Below are 19,630 nucleotides of genomic sequence, written 5' to 3'. Positions count from 1 at the left end.
CCAAAATCAAGTTGATAAAGGAAGGACAAGAGGGAAAGCACAGGTAGTTTCAGCTTTATGCGGATTATCAAAGTATAGCAACGGCCATGCAATCAGCCACTGTTTCTTCAATAAGTCATGTAAGTGGGAAGTAAACTTGTGTTTTTGAAATGCTAGGGTATGTCTTGGGGGAAAAGGCTAGCTGCTCAGATAAACCCTATCCTCACCAATTCCATCAAGGCATCTTACCTGCCCCAGCACCAGCCCGGATACACTCACTTGGGAAATGGTAGTTACTGAGTCAAAAGGGTTTTCACTGGCTGAGGAACTGAGTATCAGTGAGCATGAGGACCTAGGAGTGGAAGAGGGGGAAGAGAGCCACTCCAATAAGGAGGGTGGAGAAATGACCTCCCGCAGCTGAGGAGTCTAGGGACCCCCATCCCAGAACCCCAGTCTCCAGAAGAACAATGATTTGGGAGCATAAGTCTCATGTGCAGGCAGTAGATCAGTTCATGGTCCACATGACGGGGAGGTGGGAGAACATAAGAACATAAGAAATAGGAGCAGGAGTAGGCCAATCGGCCCCTCGAGCCTGCTCCGCCATTCAATAAGATCATGGCTGATCTGATCCTAACCTCAAATCTAAATTCATGTCCAATTTCCTGCCCGCTCCCCGTAACCCCTAATTCCCTTTACTTCTAGGAAACTGTCTATTTCTGTTTTAAATTTATTTTAAATTTATTTAAAATAGCTTTATATCATCAGCAAATTTGGCCACAATACACTCTGTTCCTTCATCCAAGTCATTGATATATATTGTAAATAGTTGAGGCCCCAGCACTGATCCCTGCGGCACCCCACTAGTTACAGATTGCCATTTTGAAAATGATCCTTTTATCCCGACTCTCTGTTTTCTGTTAGTTAGCCGATCCTCTATCCATGCCAGTATATTACCCCAACACCATAAGCTCTTATCTTGTGCAGTAATCTTTTATGTGGCACCTTGGTACAAATATGGACAAGTCCACTACACCTTGCAGGAAGCTTCTCATAACATGCAGAACACTCCAGAGCGAGTGACAGTCCAGGAGATTTCTGCAGCAACCAGGCAACAGGAGGAGGTTCTATGAACATTGGAGTGGCAGCTACCACTGCTTCACTAGATGCTTTGATGGTCAGGCTTAACATGACATTTTCACAGGGATATTTGTAATGACACCGACCCCCAGTCTGAGCCCTGTACCAGTGGGGTGCCAGGAGTGCAAACAGGTGCTGTCTCTCAGAATAGTGACAGTGTGCCTACTTCTTTAATGTCCCCTCCAACGCCAGCACGGGAGGGAGCTTCAGACGTGGGCCCAGCACCCCGCGACGATGCAAGAGAATGGCAACCGGAAACGGTTTACTCAGGGAGAGCAGCTTCACCAAGTCGAGTCACCTCGGTCCTCGAAGGCTCCTGAGGAATCATCCCAGCCACCCATCTCTCAATGTCACATCACTCAAGGAGCACCCTGTAGAAGTAGATTAGGAGCTGGGGCAAGAAATGCAGCTGGCACAAAAGGAAGACTTGTTGATAAGACATTGTTGTAGTTACAATGTGTGAAATTATTGGATGCAGTTGTTGAAGTAAAAATCAACCACATAGATTTTAGAGTTCATTTCTGTAGATGATTGCAACTTGGTGTTCTTGGATGATGATGTGAGAGTGTGACTTCTGTATTATGGAGGCAAGGTATAGAAGCCTTTGGACTCTGCGAGGCAGTTGGGAGTGGGGGAGAAACAGGCAGGGGAATAAAATATTATTTGGTTTCTCAACTTTTATTTACTAAAAGCACTTGGCTGTAAGACGCTGTCTCCTTTCTCTGGCTGCAGCCTGCTGCTTGTCCTGCTCCACCTCCTCTCCTTCTTGTGTAGTCTCCTCCTGATGTGGGGATAGAGTGTCTTCATCATCATCAATCCTTCCCTTCAGTTTCAGGAAGAAGCACCCTTCCTGCATAGTGACATTATGTAGGCTGCAGAAAGCTACAATAATTCTGGAGACTCTCACTGGGCTGTACCGCAGGGCTGCACCAGATTTATTGAAGTGTCTAAAACGATAATTCAGAATGCTCTATCACAGTTCTTGTACCCCCATGGGCCTCATTATATTGTTCTCTTCTGTCTGCAAATGCTGCACTAGAGTCACAAGCCATGACCGCAGTGGATAAACCTGATCTATAGTCAACCATCCTGATATATGGTTTTGAGTCATTAGGGCTGGTATGGTGGATTTTTTTTTTATTCGTTCACGGGATGTGGGCGTCGCTGGCGAGGCCAGCATTTATTGCCCATCCCTAATTGCCCTCGAGAAGGTGGTGGTGAGCCGCCTTCTTGAACCGCTGCAGTCCGTGTGGTGACGGTTCTCCCACAGTGCTGTTAGGAAGGGAGTTCCAGGATTTTGACCCAGCGACAATGAAGGAACGGCGATATATTTCCAAGTCGGGATGGTGTGTGACTTGGAGGGGAACGTGCAGGTGGTGTTGTTCCCATGTGCCTGCTGCTCTTGTCCTTCTAGGTGGTAGAGGTCGCGGGTTTGGGAGGTGCTGTCGAAGAAGCCTTGGCGAGTTGCTGCATAACAAAAGCATCAGGACAGTTTCCAGATTTGTGGGCATTAACGTGAAGTATAATTGATGAAATGCATTTCTGTTCATGAAATTGAGAGGATTGTCATGTGGGGCTTTCAGTGCCATGTGAGTTCCATCAATAGCTCCTTGCATTTCTGGGAACCCTGCCAATCTACAAAATTGGATTGCTCTGTTCTGCAGACTCCATGTGGAAGGTAATAAACTGTGAGGCCCACCTAGTGACCTTATTCAAACAATGGTGAGCTGCTGCCTGACTAATGTGACAAAGGTTACCTGAGGTTGCCTGGAATGATCCAGTGGCAAAAATATTTGAGGCAGTGGCCACTTTAACTGCTACAGACACCGCAGTTCTGGAACGGTCTGGTTCAGCCTCAGACAGTGGTGAGGGAGAGGGATGGAGTCAGTGGTTAGGAAACAGAGTTTGTGGCAGGGACCAAAGACAATGGCTTCGGTCTTCCCAATATTTAGTTAGAGGAAATTTTTGCTCATCCAGTACTGGATGTCGGACAAGCAGTGTGAAGGGTCGGGAGAGGTGGTGGTGAGGTAGAGCTGGGTGTCATCAGCGTACATGTGGAACCCGACATTGTGTTTTCGGATAACGTTGCCGAGGGGCGGCATGTATATGAGAACTAGGAGGGGACCAAGGATAGATCCTTGGGGGACTCCAGAGGTAATAGTGCGGGAGCAGGAAGAGAAGGCATTGCAGGTGATTCTCTGGCTATGATTGGGTAGATATGAACGGAACCAGGCGAGTGCAGTCCCACCCAGCTGGACTACGGAGGAGAGGCGATGGAGGAGGATGGTGTGGTCAACCGTGTCAAAGGCTGCAGACAGGGCGAGAAGGATGAGGAGGAATAGTTTACCATCGTCACAGTCACAGAGGATGTTATTTGTGACTTCGATGGGGCTGTTTCAGTACTGTGGCGGGGGTGGAAACCTGATTGGAGGGATTCAAACATGGAGTTGCAGGAAAGATGGGCACAGATTTGGGAAGTGACAACATGTTCAAGGACTTTGGAGAGGAAAGGGAGGTTGGAGAGGGGCGGTAGTTTGCAAGGACAGCGGGGTCAAGGATGGGTTCTTTAGGAGGGGGGGTGCTGACGGCAGGTTTGAAGGGGAGGGCGACAGTATCTGAGGAGAGGGAACCGTTAACAATATCAGCTAACACGGGGGCCAGGAAGGGAAGTTGGGTGGTCAGCAGTTTGGTGGGAATAGGATTGAGGGAGCAGGAGGTAGGTCTCATGGTCAAGATAAGCTCAGAGAGGGCAAGAAGGGAGATAGGAGAGAAACTAGAGAAAGATGCGAGTTCAGGGCTAGGGCAGGGGGAACCAAATGGGAAGTTTGGCTTGGTGAGCTAGGATAAGGGAGGGAAGCGGCAGAGGCAGCTGAACAGATGGTCTCAATCTTAGTGACAAAGTAGTCCATGAGCTCCTCGCACTTGTTGTTGGTGGTGAGGGTGGAGGGGGCAGGGGAGAGGGGTTTCAGAAGATGGACTGTTGTGAAGAGAAGCCGGGGTTACCTTTGCATTCCAGGATAATCCTGGAATAGTGAGCAGTTTTGGCAGAGGCGAGCAGGACCCGATAATGCTTTATATGGTCCAGCCAGATCTGGCGATGAATGTCTAAACCATCAACATTCAAGTCTGCGTTCCCTGGACTTAAGGGAGCGGAGATGAGGGTCATCCCAGGGACAATGACCAGGGTGAGAGAAAGTAATGGTTTTAATGGGGACATGGGCATTAAAAGTGTAGTTGAGGGTGTGATTGAGCAGATTGGTAGCTGCAGAAATGTTGTGGTGAATGGAGGGCCAAAGGCTAGGCAGTTGGGAATTTGCCATTGTAAGTGACTTGGTGGAGAGTTTGTTCCAGGGGCGGACACAGAAGGAAGTGGGATTGGGAGGGGGATGGGGATGTGGGTGGAAAGGGGTATAAGGAGGTGATCAGAGATGGCCATATCTGTAATTGACACGATGGGAGTAGAGAAGCCATACGAGATGGCAAGGTCGAGGGGGTGGCCATGAATATGGGCAGGGGAGTTTATATGGAGGCAATATACTGCCCTAATTGCTCTGATCTGTGTTGTTCAAACTGTGCCTGGCTCCCTGTGCATCAGGCTGGACGGCTATATCCCAGGACTGAGTGGATATACGGTCTTGGGAAAAGTTCTGGGGCTGACTCCATGCTTCCTTCCACTGAAAATTTGCAACTGGTCCAGCCTGGCGGTGATGCCACCAATGTGCTATATCAAAGCCACATTCCACTGGAAAGTTGCATAGAATTTTTTCAGCACAGAAACAGGCCATTCGGCCCAACTGGTGTTTATGCTCCATTGGAGCCTCCTCCCACCCTACTTCATCTCACTCTATCAGCATATAAGAACATAAGAACATAAGAAATTGGAGCAGGAGTAGGCCAATCGGCCCCTCGAGCCTGCTCCGCCATTCAATAAGATCATGGCTGATCTGATCCCAACCACAAATCTAAAGAACACAAGAAGTCGGAGCAGGACCCGGCCACATAGCCCGTGGGCCCTCTCCGCCACCCACAGGGCATTGACCGATCCGAACTCAGCTTCATGTCCAATTTCCTGCCCGCTCCCCATAACCCCTAATTCCCTTTACTTCTAGGAAACTGTCTATTTCTGTTTTAAATTTATCTAATGATGTAGCTTCCACAGCTTCCTGGGGCAGCAAATTCCACAGGCCGACCACCCTCTGAGTGAAGAAGTTTCTCCTCATCTCAGTTTTGAAAGAGCAGCCCCTTATTCTAAGATTATGCCCCCTAGTTCTAGTTTCACCCATCTTTGGGAACATCCTTACTGCATCCACCCGATCAAGACCCTTCACAATCTTATATGTTTCAATAAGATCGCCTCTCATTCTTCTGAACTCCAATGAGTAGAGTCCCAATCTACTCAACCTCTCCTCATATGTCCGCCCCCTCATCCCCGGGATTAACCGAGTGAACCTTCTTTGTACTGCCTCGAGAGCAAGTATGTCTTTTCTTAAGTATGGAGACCAAAACTGTATGCAGTATTCCAGGTGCGGTCTCACCAATACCTTATATAACTGCAGCAATACCTCCTTGTTTTTATATTCTATCCCCCTAGCAATAAAAGCCAACATTCCGTTGGCTTTCTTGATCACCTGCTGCACCTGCATACCAACTTTTTGATTTTCTTGCACTAGGACCCCCAGATCCCTTTGTACTGCAGTACTTTCCAGTCTCTCGCCATTAAGAAAATAACTTGCTCTCTGATTTTTCCTGCCAAAGTGCATAACCTCACATTTTCCAATATTATATTGCATCTGCCAAATCTCCGCCCACTCACCCAGCCTGTCTATATCCCCTTGCAGGTTTTTTATGTCCTCCTCACTCTCTACTTTCCCTCCCATCTTTGTATCATCTGCAAATTTTGATATGTTGCACTCGGTCCCCTCCTCCAAATCGTTAATATAGATTGTAAAGAGTTGGGGACCCAGCACCGACCCCTGTGGAACACCACTGGTTACTGGTTGCCAGTCCGAAAATGAACCATTTATCCCAACTCTCTGCTTCCTGTTTGATAACCAATCCTCCTCTTCCTTTCTCCCTCATGTGTTTATCTAGCTTCCCCTTAAATGCATCGACGCTATTCACCTCGAGTTACGACCAGGGCTCTCTATTCTCCACGAGATACTTGCTGGTTTTGTCCCCGATGCTGAATTCCTCCTGGCGTCTGGGAGCAGCTATCAGCGTTGCCATGGAGATCGAGCGGACCACGTGACCTCACCCATCATCATCTCCTCTCCCCCCCCCACCCCCACCAACCGGTTACCAACACGTCATCAAACTCTCGCGAGGAGTGAGCGCTGAAAAGCTGAGGGCTTGTAGGCAGTCCTTCCTTTTCTGTCTCCGGCCATCTTGGACTCACATCCCCGGTGCGCGCCGCTCTCCTCCCCTATCAAATCAATCAATCAATAAACCTTTCCAGCGGGGCGCGGATTGAAAGACTCACTCTGTGACTTTCTTCCTTGTCTTTAGGCGGGGCTCAGGCGAGAAATCGGCAGACAAGATGGTGGCGGCTAAGAAGACGGTGAGTGAGGCCTCGGGCCTAGTCCCGAAACTTTTCACGTGGAGAGAGGGAGGGAAGCGGCGGCGGCGGCGGCGGCTTTGGAGCCGGGGCTTTTAAAATGGGTGGGAGCAAAGCAGCTGGACCCAGGCCGGGGACCTGATTCTCCGACGCCGGGTGGAGTGAGGCCTCGTTGTTAAGGCTTGCGGACCAGCGCGGCTTGCGATCGGATCGCACCGGTAATCCCGGTCGCTCGTGGCTTCAATCCCCAACGGCGAACGGGGGGTCGGTCGGTCGGTCGGCCGGCCCGGCCAACCTGCCGCCAGCGGGACACGTCCTGCATTCGCGGAAAGGAGGTGCCGAGTCCGGGTTACTTATACGGAGAAAAGGGGGCACCGCACTTTAGGAAGGATGTCAAGGCCTCAGAGAGGGTGCAGAGGAGATTTACTGGAATGGGACCGGGGATGAGGGACTTCAGTTACCCGGGGAGAGACTGGAGAAGCTGGGATTTTCCTTGTAGAGATGATTAGGGGGAGAGGGATAAACCTGGCAGGTACCAGCCAGTCAGCCTAATGTTGGTGGTGGGGAAACTTTGAGACAATAATCCGGGACAAAATGAATTGGCACTTGGAAAAATATGGATTGCTAAATGAAAACCAGCACGGATTTGTTTAAAGCAAATTGTGTTTGACCATCTTGATTTTGAGTTCTTTGAAGTAACGGTGAGGGTAGTGCGTCTGATGTGTATGTGGACTTTCAGAAGGCTGTTGATAAAGTGGCACATAATAGATTTGTTTGCAAAATTTAAGCCCATGGGATTAAAGGGGCAGCGGCAGCGTGGATACGAAATTGGCTAAGGGACAGAAAGGAGAGAGTAGTGGTGAATGTTTGTTTTTCAGGCTGGAGGGGAATATACAGTGGTGGTCCCCAGGTGTTGGTTTTGGGACCTGTGCTCTATTTGATATATATTAATGCCCTGGACTTGGTTGTGTAATTTGCAGATGACATGAAATTCAGAAATGTAAACAGTGAGGGGGATAGGAATTCAGGAGGACACAGACAGATTATGGCAGATGAAATTTAATGCAGAGAAGTGTGTAGTGATTCATTTTTGGAAGGATGAATGAGGGGAGGCAATATAAACTAAATGGTACAATTTTAAAGGGGATGCAGGAACAGAGACATGGGGTGGCGGTGTACAAATCTTTGAAGGTGGCAGGACAAGTTGAGAAGGCTGTTAAAAAGGCATATGGGATCATTGGCTTTATAAATAGAGGCATAGAGTACAAAAGCAAGGAAGTTATGCCAAACCTTTATAAAACATTGGTTAGGTCCCAGCTGGAGTATTGTGGCCAATTCTAGGCATCACACTTCAGGAAGGATGTCAAGCCCTTAGAGAGGGTGCAGAGGAGATTTACTAAAATGGTACCAGGGATGCGGGACTTTAGTTATGAGGAGAGACTGGAGAAGTTGGGATTGATTTCTCTAGGGCAGAGAAGGTTGGGGAGGTTTGATGGAGGTGTTCAAAATTATGAAGGGTTTTGATAGAGTAATTAAGGAGAAACTTTCCAGTGGCAGAATGGTCCGTAACCAGAGGAGACAGATTTATGGCAAAAGAACCAGAGGTGACATGAAGGGGTTGGGTGGGGAGGGAATTACACATTGAGTTGCTATGATCTGGAATGCACTGCCTGAAAGGGTAGTGGAAGCAGATTTGATAACTTTCAAAATAGAATTGGGTAAGTACTTGGAGGAAAAAATTGCAGGACTATAGGGGAAGGAGCAGGGGAATGGGACTAATTGGGATAGTTCTTTCAAAGAGCCGGCAAAGGCACGATGGGCTGAATGGCATGGTACCGTGATTGTAAAGTTTGTTTAAATTTGGACTCGGTGTACCTGTTACTGGAAGAATATAACATTTAGCTAATGTTTCGGTGTATTGTGATTCTAATCTACTGCATTTGATGTCTATAATTTGAAAAATTATAGATTGAACCATTTGATTGAGCATCTTGGAGTTGTTGGTTGAGCACCTTTAGTTTTGTAATGTGTGCCATCTGATTGTGTTTGTAGTTGTTCCTTTTTAAAAACTGGCTATTGCTTTTTGTATGCAGAAAAAGTCTTTGGAGTCCATCAACTCCAGGCTCCAGCTGGTTATGAAAAGTGGCAAATACGTGCTGGGCTACAAACAGACTTTGAAAATGATTCGCCAAGGCAAGGCCAAGCTGGTAATTCTTGCCAACAACTGTCCAGCGTTGAGGTAAGCTGAGCCATTTTGTGAAGTAAGTAGCAGAATATAACGTGAATTCAGAGTATTGACTATCATAGTAGTGTACAGCACAGGAGGCCATTCGGCCCAATGTGCCAATGCTGGCTCTTTGACACAGCATTCCAATTAGGCTGTTTTTTTAAAAAATATAAACTTGCTGACTTAGTAGCCAGATGTTGAATAAGAATTGTCCCCATTTGAAATGCACAGACAACAGAGTAAAACAAGTCCTGGAATTGTGCAGCGGGCCTATGTATGAGTAAGGGTGCCTAAGGCTCCGATGAAGGGTCTCCATCTGGAATAACATAATTTTGTTTTAATAATGCACTTCAGACTGGGTTGCCTATCTGTTATTTTAAAAATCTTGCAGCTTATACACACTTGTCAACATTTTCCATCATAAATTCCTAGGTTCACATTTAACAGTAAACATGCTGTGCTATAATTAAGACGTGACAATTTTATAAAGGCAATTTCCATTGTAAATCAGGCCAAAGGAGTTTATAATGGAAGGATGAAGGCAAGGTTAAAACAGAGACTGAATTACTTCTGTATGCCCATAATCTAATAATTCCCATGCTCTGAACCCACTTCACCTGGAGACTACACTTAATCTGGACTCCCTGGGTTCAATGCCATGGCAGGTTGACTAGATTATATGTTTGAATGTCAAAGATTTTCTTTGACTGCAGTTTATGTACATGACGTCCACTAAAGTTTCAATGCAGTACTGTGGAAAGGCTGCATTAATGAAGGTGATATTGGCTGAGATGTTAAACCTGTTTGGATAGATGTAAAATATTCGGTGGAACTCTGATGCCCTGGCGAAGACCACCAAAACGGATCAGCCGCCCCTCTTTCTTTTTTTGGAGCTTTGCTGTGTGCAAATTTACTGCAGCATTTGGTTGCATAAATGACTTTTGTGAAGCACTTTGGAACATCCTTATTTAACTGTTGTGCATTGTTCTCTCAACTATGGAAAATAGGATACGTGAATTAATCAAGGAACTTTTCTGCATTCTGTCTCCATTTTACACCCCAACCCAACAAAAGTTTTCAATTTGAGAAGTAATGTATGCTGACCACTACTGATTCTGCATTTGCATTGGATATTTTGGCCCACAAGCTTTTTCTTTGTGGTGGCCTGTGGGTACCTTTTGATTTAAGGGAGTTATTCCTAACCATTCCGAGTATAAGTTATAATAGGCAGATCTAAGATAACACTGTCAATCATAGAATGGCTGCAGCACAGGAGGAGGCCATTCGGCCCATCGAGCCTGTGCTGGCTCTCTGCAACAGCAATCCAGTTAGTCCCACTTCCCCGTCGTCCTGCAGATTTTTTCCCTTCAAGTACTTATTAGAATCATAGAAGTTACAACATGGAAACAGGCCCTTCGGCCCAACATGTCCATGTCGCCCAGTTTATACCACTAAGCTAGTCCCAATTGCCTGCACTTGGCCCATATCCCTCTATACCCATCTTACCCATGTAACTGTCCAAATTGTATTACCTTTTGAAAGCCACGACTGAATCTGCCTCCATCACCCTTTCAGGCAGTAAATTCCAGATCATAACCACTCGCTGCGTTAAAAAAAAAGTTTTTCCTCATGTCAAAATTTCTCTGCTGTTTTGACCTCTGCAGGTGTTAACTAGCTAGTTATAGCTTATTATATTTAGTAAAACATGTTAGTGTTTGCATGGGATTGCCTCTGATTTGTAATATATACCCTCAAATCAATCAATTTGTGAGCTTCACGCCAGCTGCCATGCTGGCTTACACACCTATGCAATTGGCCAGAGGTGTAAATTTGTACTTATAGGGCACCATAGTAACATTGTCTGAACAGCTTTCTTTGCATCCTTTATCACAAAATAGCTGAATCTCTCAGATGGTGGAAGCCCTTCAGTTGTCCATATTTGCAGCATTTTGTTTTGCATTGGATTAATTTGTCTATTTTAATGGATAACCTTGTCTCGCTTCAAAAGTATATGAAATTGTGTTGATAATGTCTTGATGGTGAATTGTATTTGTTTCAGGAAATCCGAAATTGAATACTACGCTATGTTAGCCAAGACTGGTGTGCATCATTACAGTGGCAATAATATTGAGCTAGGTACAGCTTGCGGTAAATACTACAGAGTGTGCACACTGGCTATCATTGATCCTGGTAAGTTCGTCCAAAAACATACTTTTCCTTGGGGTACACCACTGATAAAACCCATTTAAAATAAAGCATATTATATGAATCTGATTTTTGTAATCTAGTAAGATGCTAACGTTTGTACTGTAGCTGTGATTGAAACTGGTCATGGGGTTGCATGTCAGATTGCTGTACTGCACTGCGTATATACACAGTACATGAATGAGTGGTATAGTCACTTGCATGCTTAACCATTGATACTTGAATATACATAAGAATTTACTTATAATGCGAATATTCTCGCTGGCTTGATTTTTTTATCTCTGATCAAGTCAGGCTAGACATTCGCTAGATTAATGCTGTGCTTATTGTCCGCAGGGCTAGTTTGCCAAGTCCTGTTGTAATATTTGCCAGCAACAACTTTATTTTGTCACGTAATGTAATAAACCTTGTCTGTCACATCTGAAATTTGGTGAGGCATTGTTCCAAGCGGTATGAGACAGCACGCTTTAATTGGGAACTGACTTGGAGTGATGTAGAAATGTTTGTCTCTGACAATACATTGGACTGGCTTCGAGCAGCAGGCACAGGTGGCTTTAACTTGTTCCTCTGCCTAGGTCCCAGCGAACGGTCATGAATTTTTTGGTTTTTATGGCTGCTGTTTGGAATATTTTATTTTGACTTTTTGGAAGAGAACTCGTGGCTATTATGATGCTTGGTGCAATAATGCATATTAACTATATGGAGATGTTGCAAGGTTGCTAGATCTAGCCATGTACACTCAACCATGATTTGGTGCAGGTGTGATGTAGGTCTGCTTTGCACAAGAACTTTTGAGGTAAAGGACAACATTATGGATCTGGTCTGACTTCCAGTCTTTATATATAGTTATTTTGAGTGAAATTTGCACGTACTGAATTGACAGAACACTTTCCATACTGAAATGGATGTAAGTGTAATCTGGTACTTGACAATCTTTTCTCTTTTTTTTCCCCCAGGTGACTCTGACATCATTAGGAGCATGCCAGAGCAGATCAGTGAGAAATAAATTTGCCTGTGACTCTGAAATATTTTACAAATAAAATTGCGCTGTAAAAGACAAAATGTTGCTTTTGTTTTTAACTGTGTGCACAACATTGGCACTTGGGGTAGTCAATGGAAATTAATAGTCATGCTTTTTGAAGCTGCATTCACTTGTGATTCAGGTAATACATGATGAGTCTTAGCTAAAGGGTTAAATTACGAGAATGGGTTGCGTAGACTTTTTGTATTCTCTTGCGTTTAGAAGGTTGAGGGGTGAAAAATTGAGGTGTTTCAAATGATAAATGGATTTGATAGTTTCTCTATCCTATTTCCTCGTGGGGAAATCCAGAACAAAGGGTGTAATAAAATTAGAGCTAGGCCAGTTAGGAATGAAAGTGGCATTTTTTCATAGTGGAAATCTGCAACCATTTGCCCCCCCCCCCCCCCCCCAAAAAAAATGGCTGTAGATTCTGATTCAATTGAAATTTTGAAGACTAGGATCGATAGATTTTTGTTAGGTAAGGGTATCAAGGGATATGGAGAAAAGATGGGTAAATGAAGCTGAAGTACAGGTCAGCCATGATCTAATAGAAAGATGGAATAGTCTGCAGCGACTGAATGACCTACTCCTGGTTCTATGAGCCATGTCTTACAGTTACTGGAGACCAATCTGTGTTCATCAGATTAGTTGAATAGTCCACAAAGCCACAATTGGGTGTATTACAATGCCACTTTTGTCTCCTTTCTCTTTTGCCAACCCCAAATATTGAGTATTGCTGGGCATGTTTCCACATGCACATTAGTCATGATATCTGTAAATGTATTGTGGGGGGCTGGATAAACAAGGTGGGGGGAGGCGACCCCAATGTGTAGCTTTTCAGGTTAATATGTATCATTTGCATCCAAACCTTTATTGTTTTTGAGTCTTCTAATTTTTAGTTCATGATTTTTTTTGCAGTCGTGTTTAGTGTGGTTTTGTGCCATTGCAATATTTACGCTGGGCAGAAGTTACTTTAAATACTAGCATGTACCATGTTCTGTTTTTATTTTGTATATTAGTAATGGCAACAAAAGCTACCCAATTAAATGTTAAATTTGGCAGAAATGAATTTGTGCAGCATGGGGTTCAATAGTGCATTCTTAGATCATGGATTTTAGCAGCAATTTTCCACCATGAGTTGTTGATCTTAATCATGAGTTGGTACTTGACAGGAAAAATTGGAGCTGCCTAAAATTGAATTGTTCATTAGCATTTATTTGGTGCTTGTGTGTATACATTAACTGTTTCCCTTGTTTATATATTTACAAAAGGCTTTCTGTAAATCTGGCACATTTTGCAATTTCATATAATTTTATATGAAGTGTTACATCAAAACTACAGCACTGAAACAGGCCATTCAGCCCAACTGGTCTGTGCTGGCATTTATGCTCCGCACGAGCCTGCACCCTCCCTACTTCATCTAACTCTAGCCAGCACGGATTTGTTAAAGGCACATTGTGTTTAACTTGATTGAGTTTTTTGATGAGGTAACGGAGAGGGTTGACGTGTATATGGACTTTCAAAGGCGTTTGCCACATAATAGGTTTGTGAGCAAAATTGAAGCCCATGGAATAAAAGGGGCAGTGGCAACATGGATACCAAATTGACTAAGTGACAGGAAACAGAGTAGTGAGTGGTTTTTCGGACTGGTGGAAGGTAGACAGTGGTGTTCCCCGGGGGTCGGTACTAGGACCACTGCTTTTTTTGATAATGACCTGGACTTGGGTGTACAGGGCACAATTTCAAAATTTGCAGATGACACAAAACTTGGAAGTGTAGTAATCAGTGAGGAGGATAGTAATAGACTTCAAGAGGACATAGACAAGCTGGTGGAATGGGTGGACGCATGGCAGATCAAATTTAATGCAGAGCAATGCAAAGAATGAGAATATATACTAAATGGTACAATTCTAAAGGGGGTGGGATATATGTGCACAAATCTTTGAAGGTGACAGGACAGGTTGAGAAAGTGGTTAGAAAAGCATACCGCATCCTGGATATAGAGTACAAAAGCAAGGAAGTCATGATGAACCTTTATAAAACACTGGTTCGCACAACTAGAGTATTGCCCAATTCTGGCCACCACACTTTAGGAAGGATATGAAAGCCTTTGAGAGAGTGCAGAAAAGATTTACTAGAGTGGTTCCAGGGGTGAGGGACATCAGTTACATGGATTGACTGGAGAAGCTGGGGTTGTTTTCAGAGCAGAGAAGATTTGATAGAAGTGTTTAAAATCATGGCTGGTTTAGATAAAGTAAATGAATTGAAACCGTTCCCATTGGTGGAAGGGTCGAGAACCAGAGGGGACAGACTTAAGATGATTGGCAAAAGAACCAAAGGAAAAACTTTTTTTTAGTTATGATTTGGAATGCACTGCCTGAAAGGGTAGTGGAAGTAGATTCAATCGTGACTTTCAAAAAGAAATTGGATAAATACTTGAAGGGGGAAATAAACTTGCAGGGGAATGGGACTAACTGGATTGCTCTTACAAAGAGCCAGTATGGGTTCAATGTGCCGAATGGCCTCCTGTGCGGTAACCATTCTATGATTCGATCAGGATACCTTTCTATTCCTTTCTCCCTCGTGCTTATCTAGCTTCCCCTTAAATGCATCTGTTATTTGCCTCAACTACTCCTTGTGGTAGTGTATTCTATATTCTTGCCACTCTGGGTAAAGAAGTTTCTCCTGAATTCCCTATTAGATTTATTAGCAACTGTTTTATATTTATGACCTCTAGTTTTGGACTCCCCCACAGGTGGAAACATCTTCTCCACGTCTACCCTGTCATTATCTTAAAGACCTCTATCAGGTCACCCCTCGGCCTTTTTTCTAGAGAAGAGACCCAGCCTGTTCAGTTTCAAGAGCTTATCTGATCCTTTAAATTTCTTTATCACATGCTGTTTTGTGTAAAGCATTGACTGAGCTTTTAATGGAAAGCTTAAGTGTGGATTTGAAACCCAAGCTTTGTGACGCCTTATCTTTGCTCCATTTCTTTTCGAGCTTGGTGTCCTGCATTAGGCATTGGCCCTTTACCAAGGTTTCATCACAGAATAGAATCATAGAAAATTTGCAGCATAGTAGGAGGCCATTCAGCCCATCATGTCCACGCCGGCTGAGAAACGAGCCACCCAGCCTAATCCCACTTTCCCGCATTTGGTCCGTAGCCCTGCAGGTCACGGCTCTTCAGGTGCACATCCAGGTATTTTTTAAGTTAAGTTGAGGGTTTCTGCCTCTACCACCCTCAGGCAGTGAGTTCCAGACCCCACCACCCTCTGGGTGAAAAAAAAATCCTCATTTCTACTCTAATCCTTCTACCAATCACTTTAAATCTTTGCCCCCTGGTTATTGACCCCCTCTGCTAAGGGAAATAGGTCCTCCCTAGCCACTTTATCTCGGCCCCTCATAATTTTGTACACTTCATTGAAATCACCCTCAGCTTCTTCTGTTCCAAGGAAAACAACCCCAGCCTATCCAATCTGTCATCATAGCTAAAATTCTCCAGTCCTGGCAACATTCTCTCAAGTCTCCTCTGCACCCTCAAAACACTTTTTTTTAAAAATGACGGTGCTGCTATATCAGATGCCTCTTCTGCAAGATGTGGATACACTTTTCACTGTACAAGATAGGAGCAGAACCACATGTTCCTGGTGCTTGTGAGTGCAATATTTATACCATGAATATGAACTGTGGTTCAACATTCTGTATAGTATAAATCATATGAACCTTGGTGAAGTTAATTACTTTTCTAATATGGATTTTATATATATATAATATATAGCAATCAGATTTCATATGTTGTGGTTGTCAGATGATATGCTCTCTTATAAGGAGAGCATTATACCATGGACTCAAGTGCTGCTGTGTTTCACTTTGTGTCCCCCTCAAAGCCACAGACAAATTGTTGTGCCTTCATGAAGTGAGTTAGAGGTTGGGTCCATGAGAAGTCCGACTGCCTCTTCTCTTTCCCTTCCCCACATTAAGTGACTTGCATTAGGTGCTCTATACTGATGGAACTTTTCAGATTGGAATATACTCCCTGACCAAATAAAGATCTGTGTTTACTTGAGTATTGTGGCCTTAAAGGATACAGCTTCACCTACAGAATAATATATATCACGTAGTATGATGATGACCATGTAGAACACTGCATCAGCCTACCATGAGCAGCACTATAGGCAATCCATTACTCTTTGTTAATGTTTGGAGATTTGGAAAGGTTCACTTTTTAATTGGGGAATTTTAATATGACCACATACTGCTTGGTTGCAGAGAGGCAAAATATCTTGAGCCTTACCAATGTTTTAATTCACAACTGACCTGGGGTTTAAGATAACTATTTTGTGCAGTGGGAGAGGTGGAATGTTTTATTGTAGCTGTGACTTAATTCTCTTGCCATTTTAAAGCAATTTTCCACTTGGGTGGAAAAATTCATTTTGGGTGTTCATATTGGTCTCTTGGCTAGCTTTTTTTTGGGGGGAGGGGTGGGGGAAAGGCTGTGGTTTGAAGTCAAACACATTCCATTTGGACAACTTTAACTTTGTTTTTATTTGCTTAAACTGGTGCATATGTTTAATCACTTTTTAGAAACTAGGTCTTCCAGTAGAAAAACAGATTAGAAGAAATGTTTTATGCAGCAAAAAGACAAAAACGCCCCTGAATTTCTAGTGTTTTTGCAACAAAACTATGGTAATATGCGTAAAGTACACAAGTTTCAGATACTGAACTACAATAGCTTGTTTTCAAAAATAAAATATTTTGTAAAATCCCCTTAAAATATTAGATCCTCATCTGAAATTAGTGAAGCTAGAAGTGGGCTATAAAGTTCTTACTGGGTTAAATATATGTTGAACTTAAAGTATGTAATTTCAGGCACTTTATTCTACCAGTATTAGATTAACTTGTTAAAAGTATATAGTTGCTGACTTACTGATGTGACTTACAAATGTAGAAATCACATGTACAATTTGTTACACAAAGGCGGATAATAAAGGCAGCAATACCATTTTTCCTTAGCATCCATAGAATATGTATAATGACAGTGTTTAGTTACCTGATTAGAAGACATAACACAATGCATCAAGCTACAGTCTTCATTTACAGTAGAAAAGGGCAAATGTATTTATTTTGCTGCTTCTACTTGGCTTTGAAATAGTTCTCCACAGTCTTCAGCCTGTTCATCACTTCTTCCAGTGGTTCCAGTTAAGGAACTCAAGTTAAAATACTGGCTGGTTACCTTTTTAATTGCAAAGATCGGTTACAATGTACTTGTAGCAATTGCTTCATCAGTTTCAATTTCAGGATTAACAAATTAATTCAATTTCTACATTTGAAGGCATGTTTTGTTCTCTATAGAATCATAGAATGATATATCACACAAGGTGGCCATTCGACCCATCATGCCTGTACTTTATTGTAGTTAAAGGTGGAAATATAGAAGGTTGATGGTGCTGTTGTACTATGCGGGCATGCTGTGGAGTCATACTCTTTCCTCAACATTAGATGTTATTCATATGCGTTACCATACCTGTTATCAAAAGCAGATCAAAAATTTCCTCTGCTGAGAACTGGGCTGGTGGGGTAGGTTGCCTTTGGAAAAGGATGGGGATGGGGGGAAACTTCATAATAGCTGGTGTGAAAATAACAGTTGAGCTGATCTGTACAGTTGTCTGAGCACGCCTATGGAGCTCCACATTGTAACTTGGGGTGCTTGAGTCATGGAATTGAGTGGACAGCCCTGCAATATCCAATATCTGATTTAAAAGTTAAATGTTCGGCCGCTAGAAAAACTCAACTAAAATTATTTCGTTTATAAGGTTAACATTGCCTTAGACAAAACAATTAAATTCCAGAATTCAACAAGGGATTTTAACAGGAGAGCGAGAATTTTAAATGGGAGCTGTTGGGGGATTGGGAGTCAATGAGTAAGGTTTTGGTGCAAGATAGGATATGGGCAGCAGAGTTTTAACTGAATTTTATTGGAGGCTGGGAGGTGGCTGATGTTGCAAAGGTGCAAGGAGGAGGATTTAGTGGTGGAGAGGATATTGCAAGCTGAGGTTGGGGTCAAATAGGATACCAAAGTTGCCAACAGTCTGGTTCGACCTGAGAATAGCCAAGGAAGGAGATGGAATTCTTGGGGAAAAAAGCAACAATACATTCATCTAGTGGTGTCATCTCCTCAGCTGTGCTCCCTGTAATATAAAAATTGACATTACACCTCAAAACATTCACTACTATTTTATCCCCCTCCCCTCTCTGTCCTTTAGTTTCCCCACAGGAGTCACTCTGATTTAGCAGATTGATTAGCGTTCTCTAATTGGTCACCTGGAGGTTCACGAGCGACTTTGGGTAATTGGGAGGTGGAAAACTAGGTGTTAATGAAAACTAAGAGCTCTGCATGTGTGCTGTTTTTCCCCCAATAATCTTCAGTCCAAATTACAGTTAGGGATTGTCTTGTACTAGTACATGAGCCTGTTGCTCAGATGAATTGTAAATATTTATTTTAAAGAAATTACTGGATAGATCCAGGAATACAAGTCAATCTCCCAGTCACAACAGATATTGATTAATTTTAATAGATCAGTCGTGCCAATTCTTGTAGAGTCACCGCTTGGAAATGATGTAATCCATCTCTGAGGAAATTAATATGACCAGTCCCACCCCGTAAAACCTTGTGGTACTTCCTGGAGGTTTCTCTAGCTTGCATTTTGGGGAGTGGGAGGGAATAATTAAAAGGATTAGAATAAAACAAGATTTGACAGGTCAAATAAACCCCAGTTAATTTATGAAGCTTCCTTGTGTTCCTCTAGAGCCCTTGAATTCTCTATCTCTGCAAGAGTTTGCTGTTCAGTTACATAAGGGTGTGATTATTAATCTTTGGGGTGATAGTGAGGGGTGGGGGCTCTGTCATGGCACTGTGAAGGCTGGTTTTGACAAAATAGTTGGCAGTGTGATAATGAGAGGGTGGAGGGTAGCTGAACTTTAACATATGTGCTGCCTGATCTGTGAGATTCCACCATTTTCTACAGTATTTCCAGATGCATTGTGGCCCCACTGTTGCTGCTATTTTCCCTAATACCTGGGGCACAGTCATTTTTAAGTCCCATGGAGAGGAAAGGGGAGGCAGGCTGCAGGTATTTGACCTGTCACCCTGGGCTTTTCACAAATTAAGGTGAGGTGAGAGTGACTGCCCTTGACATCAAGGCAGCATTTGACCGAGTGTAGCACTAAGGAGCCCTAGTAAAATTGAAGTCAATGGGAATCGGGGGGAAAACTCTCCAGTGGTTGCATTCATACCAAGCATAAAGGAAGATTGTAAACAATTTTACAACACCAAGTTATAGTCCAACAAATTTATTTTAAATTTCACAAGCTTCCGGAGGCTTCCTCCTTCCTCAGGTGAATGTTGTGGAAATGAAATCTTCGAATCCTTCGCATTTATAAATCACAGAACAATGCCTGGTGATTGCCTTGGCAACGGGCAGTAATCACAGTGAGCAGACAGAGAGGT

The 19,630-nt window shown here is 43.6% G+C and overlaps 2 protein-coding genes and 1 non-coding gene across 5 annotated transcripts in view; 2 read left to right on the top strand and 1 right to left on the bottom strand.

Moving 5' to 3' along the window:
• Window positions 1-6,461: 6,461 nt before the first annotated feature.
• Window positions 6,462-12,164, top strand: rpl30 (ribosomal protein L30). Of its 2 annotated transcripts, XM_067978036.1 has the most exons (5): window positions 6,462-6,518; window positions 6,622-6,673; window positions 8,764-8,909; window positions 10,957-11,087; window positions 12,059-12,164. In XM_067978036.1, exons 2-5 carry the CDS (start codon window positions 6,653-6,655, stop codon window positions 12,106-12,108), a joined length of 348 nt encoding a protein of 115 aa, XP_067834137.1. In that variant the 5' UTR covers window positions 6,462-6,518; window positions 6,622-6,652; the 3' UTR covers window positions 12,109-12,164. The 2 variants fall into 2 exon arrangements, with proteins under 2 accessions (XP_067834137.1, XP_067834145.1); XM_067978044.1 differs by having other exon boundaries at window positions 6,474-6,673.
• On the top strand, window positions 11,349-11,482 carry LOC137320297 (small nucleolar RNA SNORA72). The gene has a single exon (XR_010962457.1). It is a non-coding gene; the product is annotated as a small nucleolar RNA SNORA72 (small nucleolar RNA).
• A 4,492-nt stretch (window positions 12,165-16,656) lies between the features above and the next one.
• LOC137310053 (matrilin-2-like) overlaps window positions 16,657-19,630 on the bottom strand; it is a 41,013-nt gene continuing 38,039 nt past the window's right edge. For both annotated transcript variants that reach the window (XM_067978017.1, XM_067978024.1), the window contains exon 10: window positions 16,657-17,312. In XM_067978017.1, coding sequence (XP_067834118.1) covers window positions 17,257-17,312 — 56 coding nt within the window. In that variant the 3' untranslated portion in view covers window positions 16,657-17,256. The remainder of the gene's footprint in view (window positions 17,313-19,630) is intronic.

Source organism: Heptranchias perlo, chromosome 3 (genome assembly GCF_035084215.1).
Source record: "Heptranchias perlo isolate sHepPer1 chromosome 3, sHepPer1.hap1, whole genome shotgun sequence".
NCBI classification, from domain to species: domain Eukaryota; kingdom Metazoa; phylum Chordata; class Chondrichthyes; order Hexanchiformes; family Hexanchidae; genus Heptranchias; species Heptranchias perlo.
The sequence above is the reverse complement of the archived record's forward strand: the minus strand, read 5'-3'. Positions and strand labels throughout refer to the sequence as shown.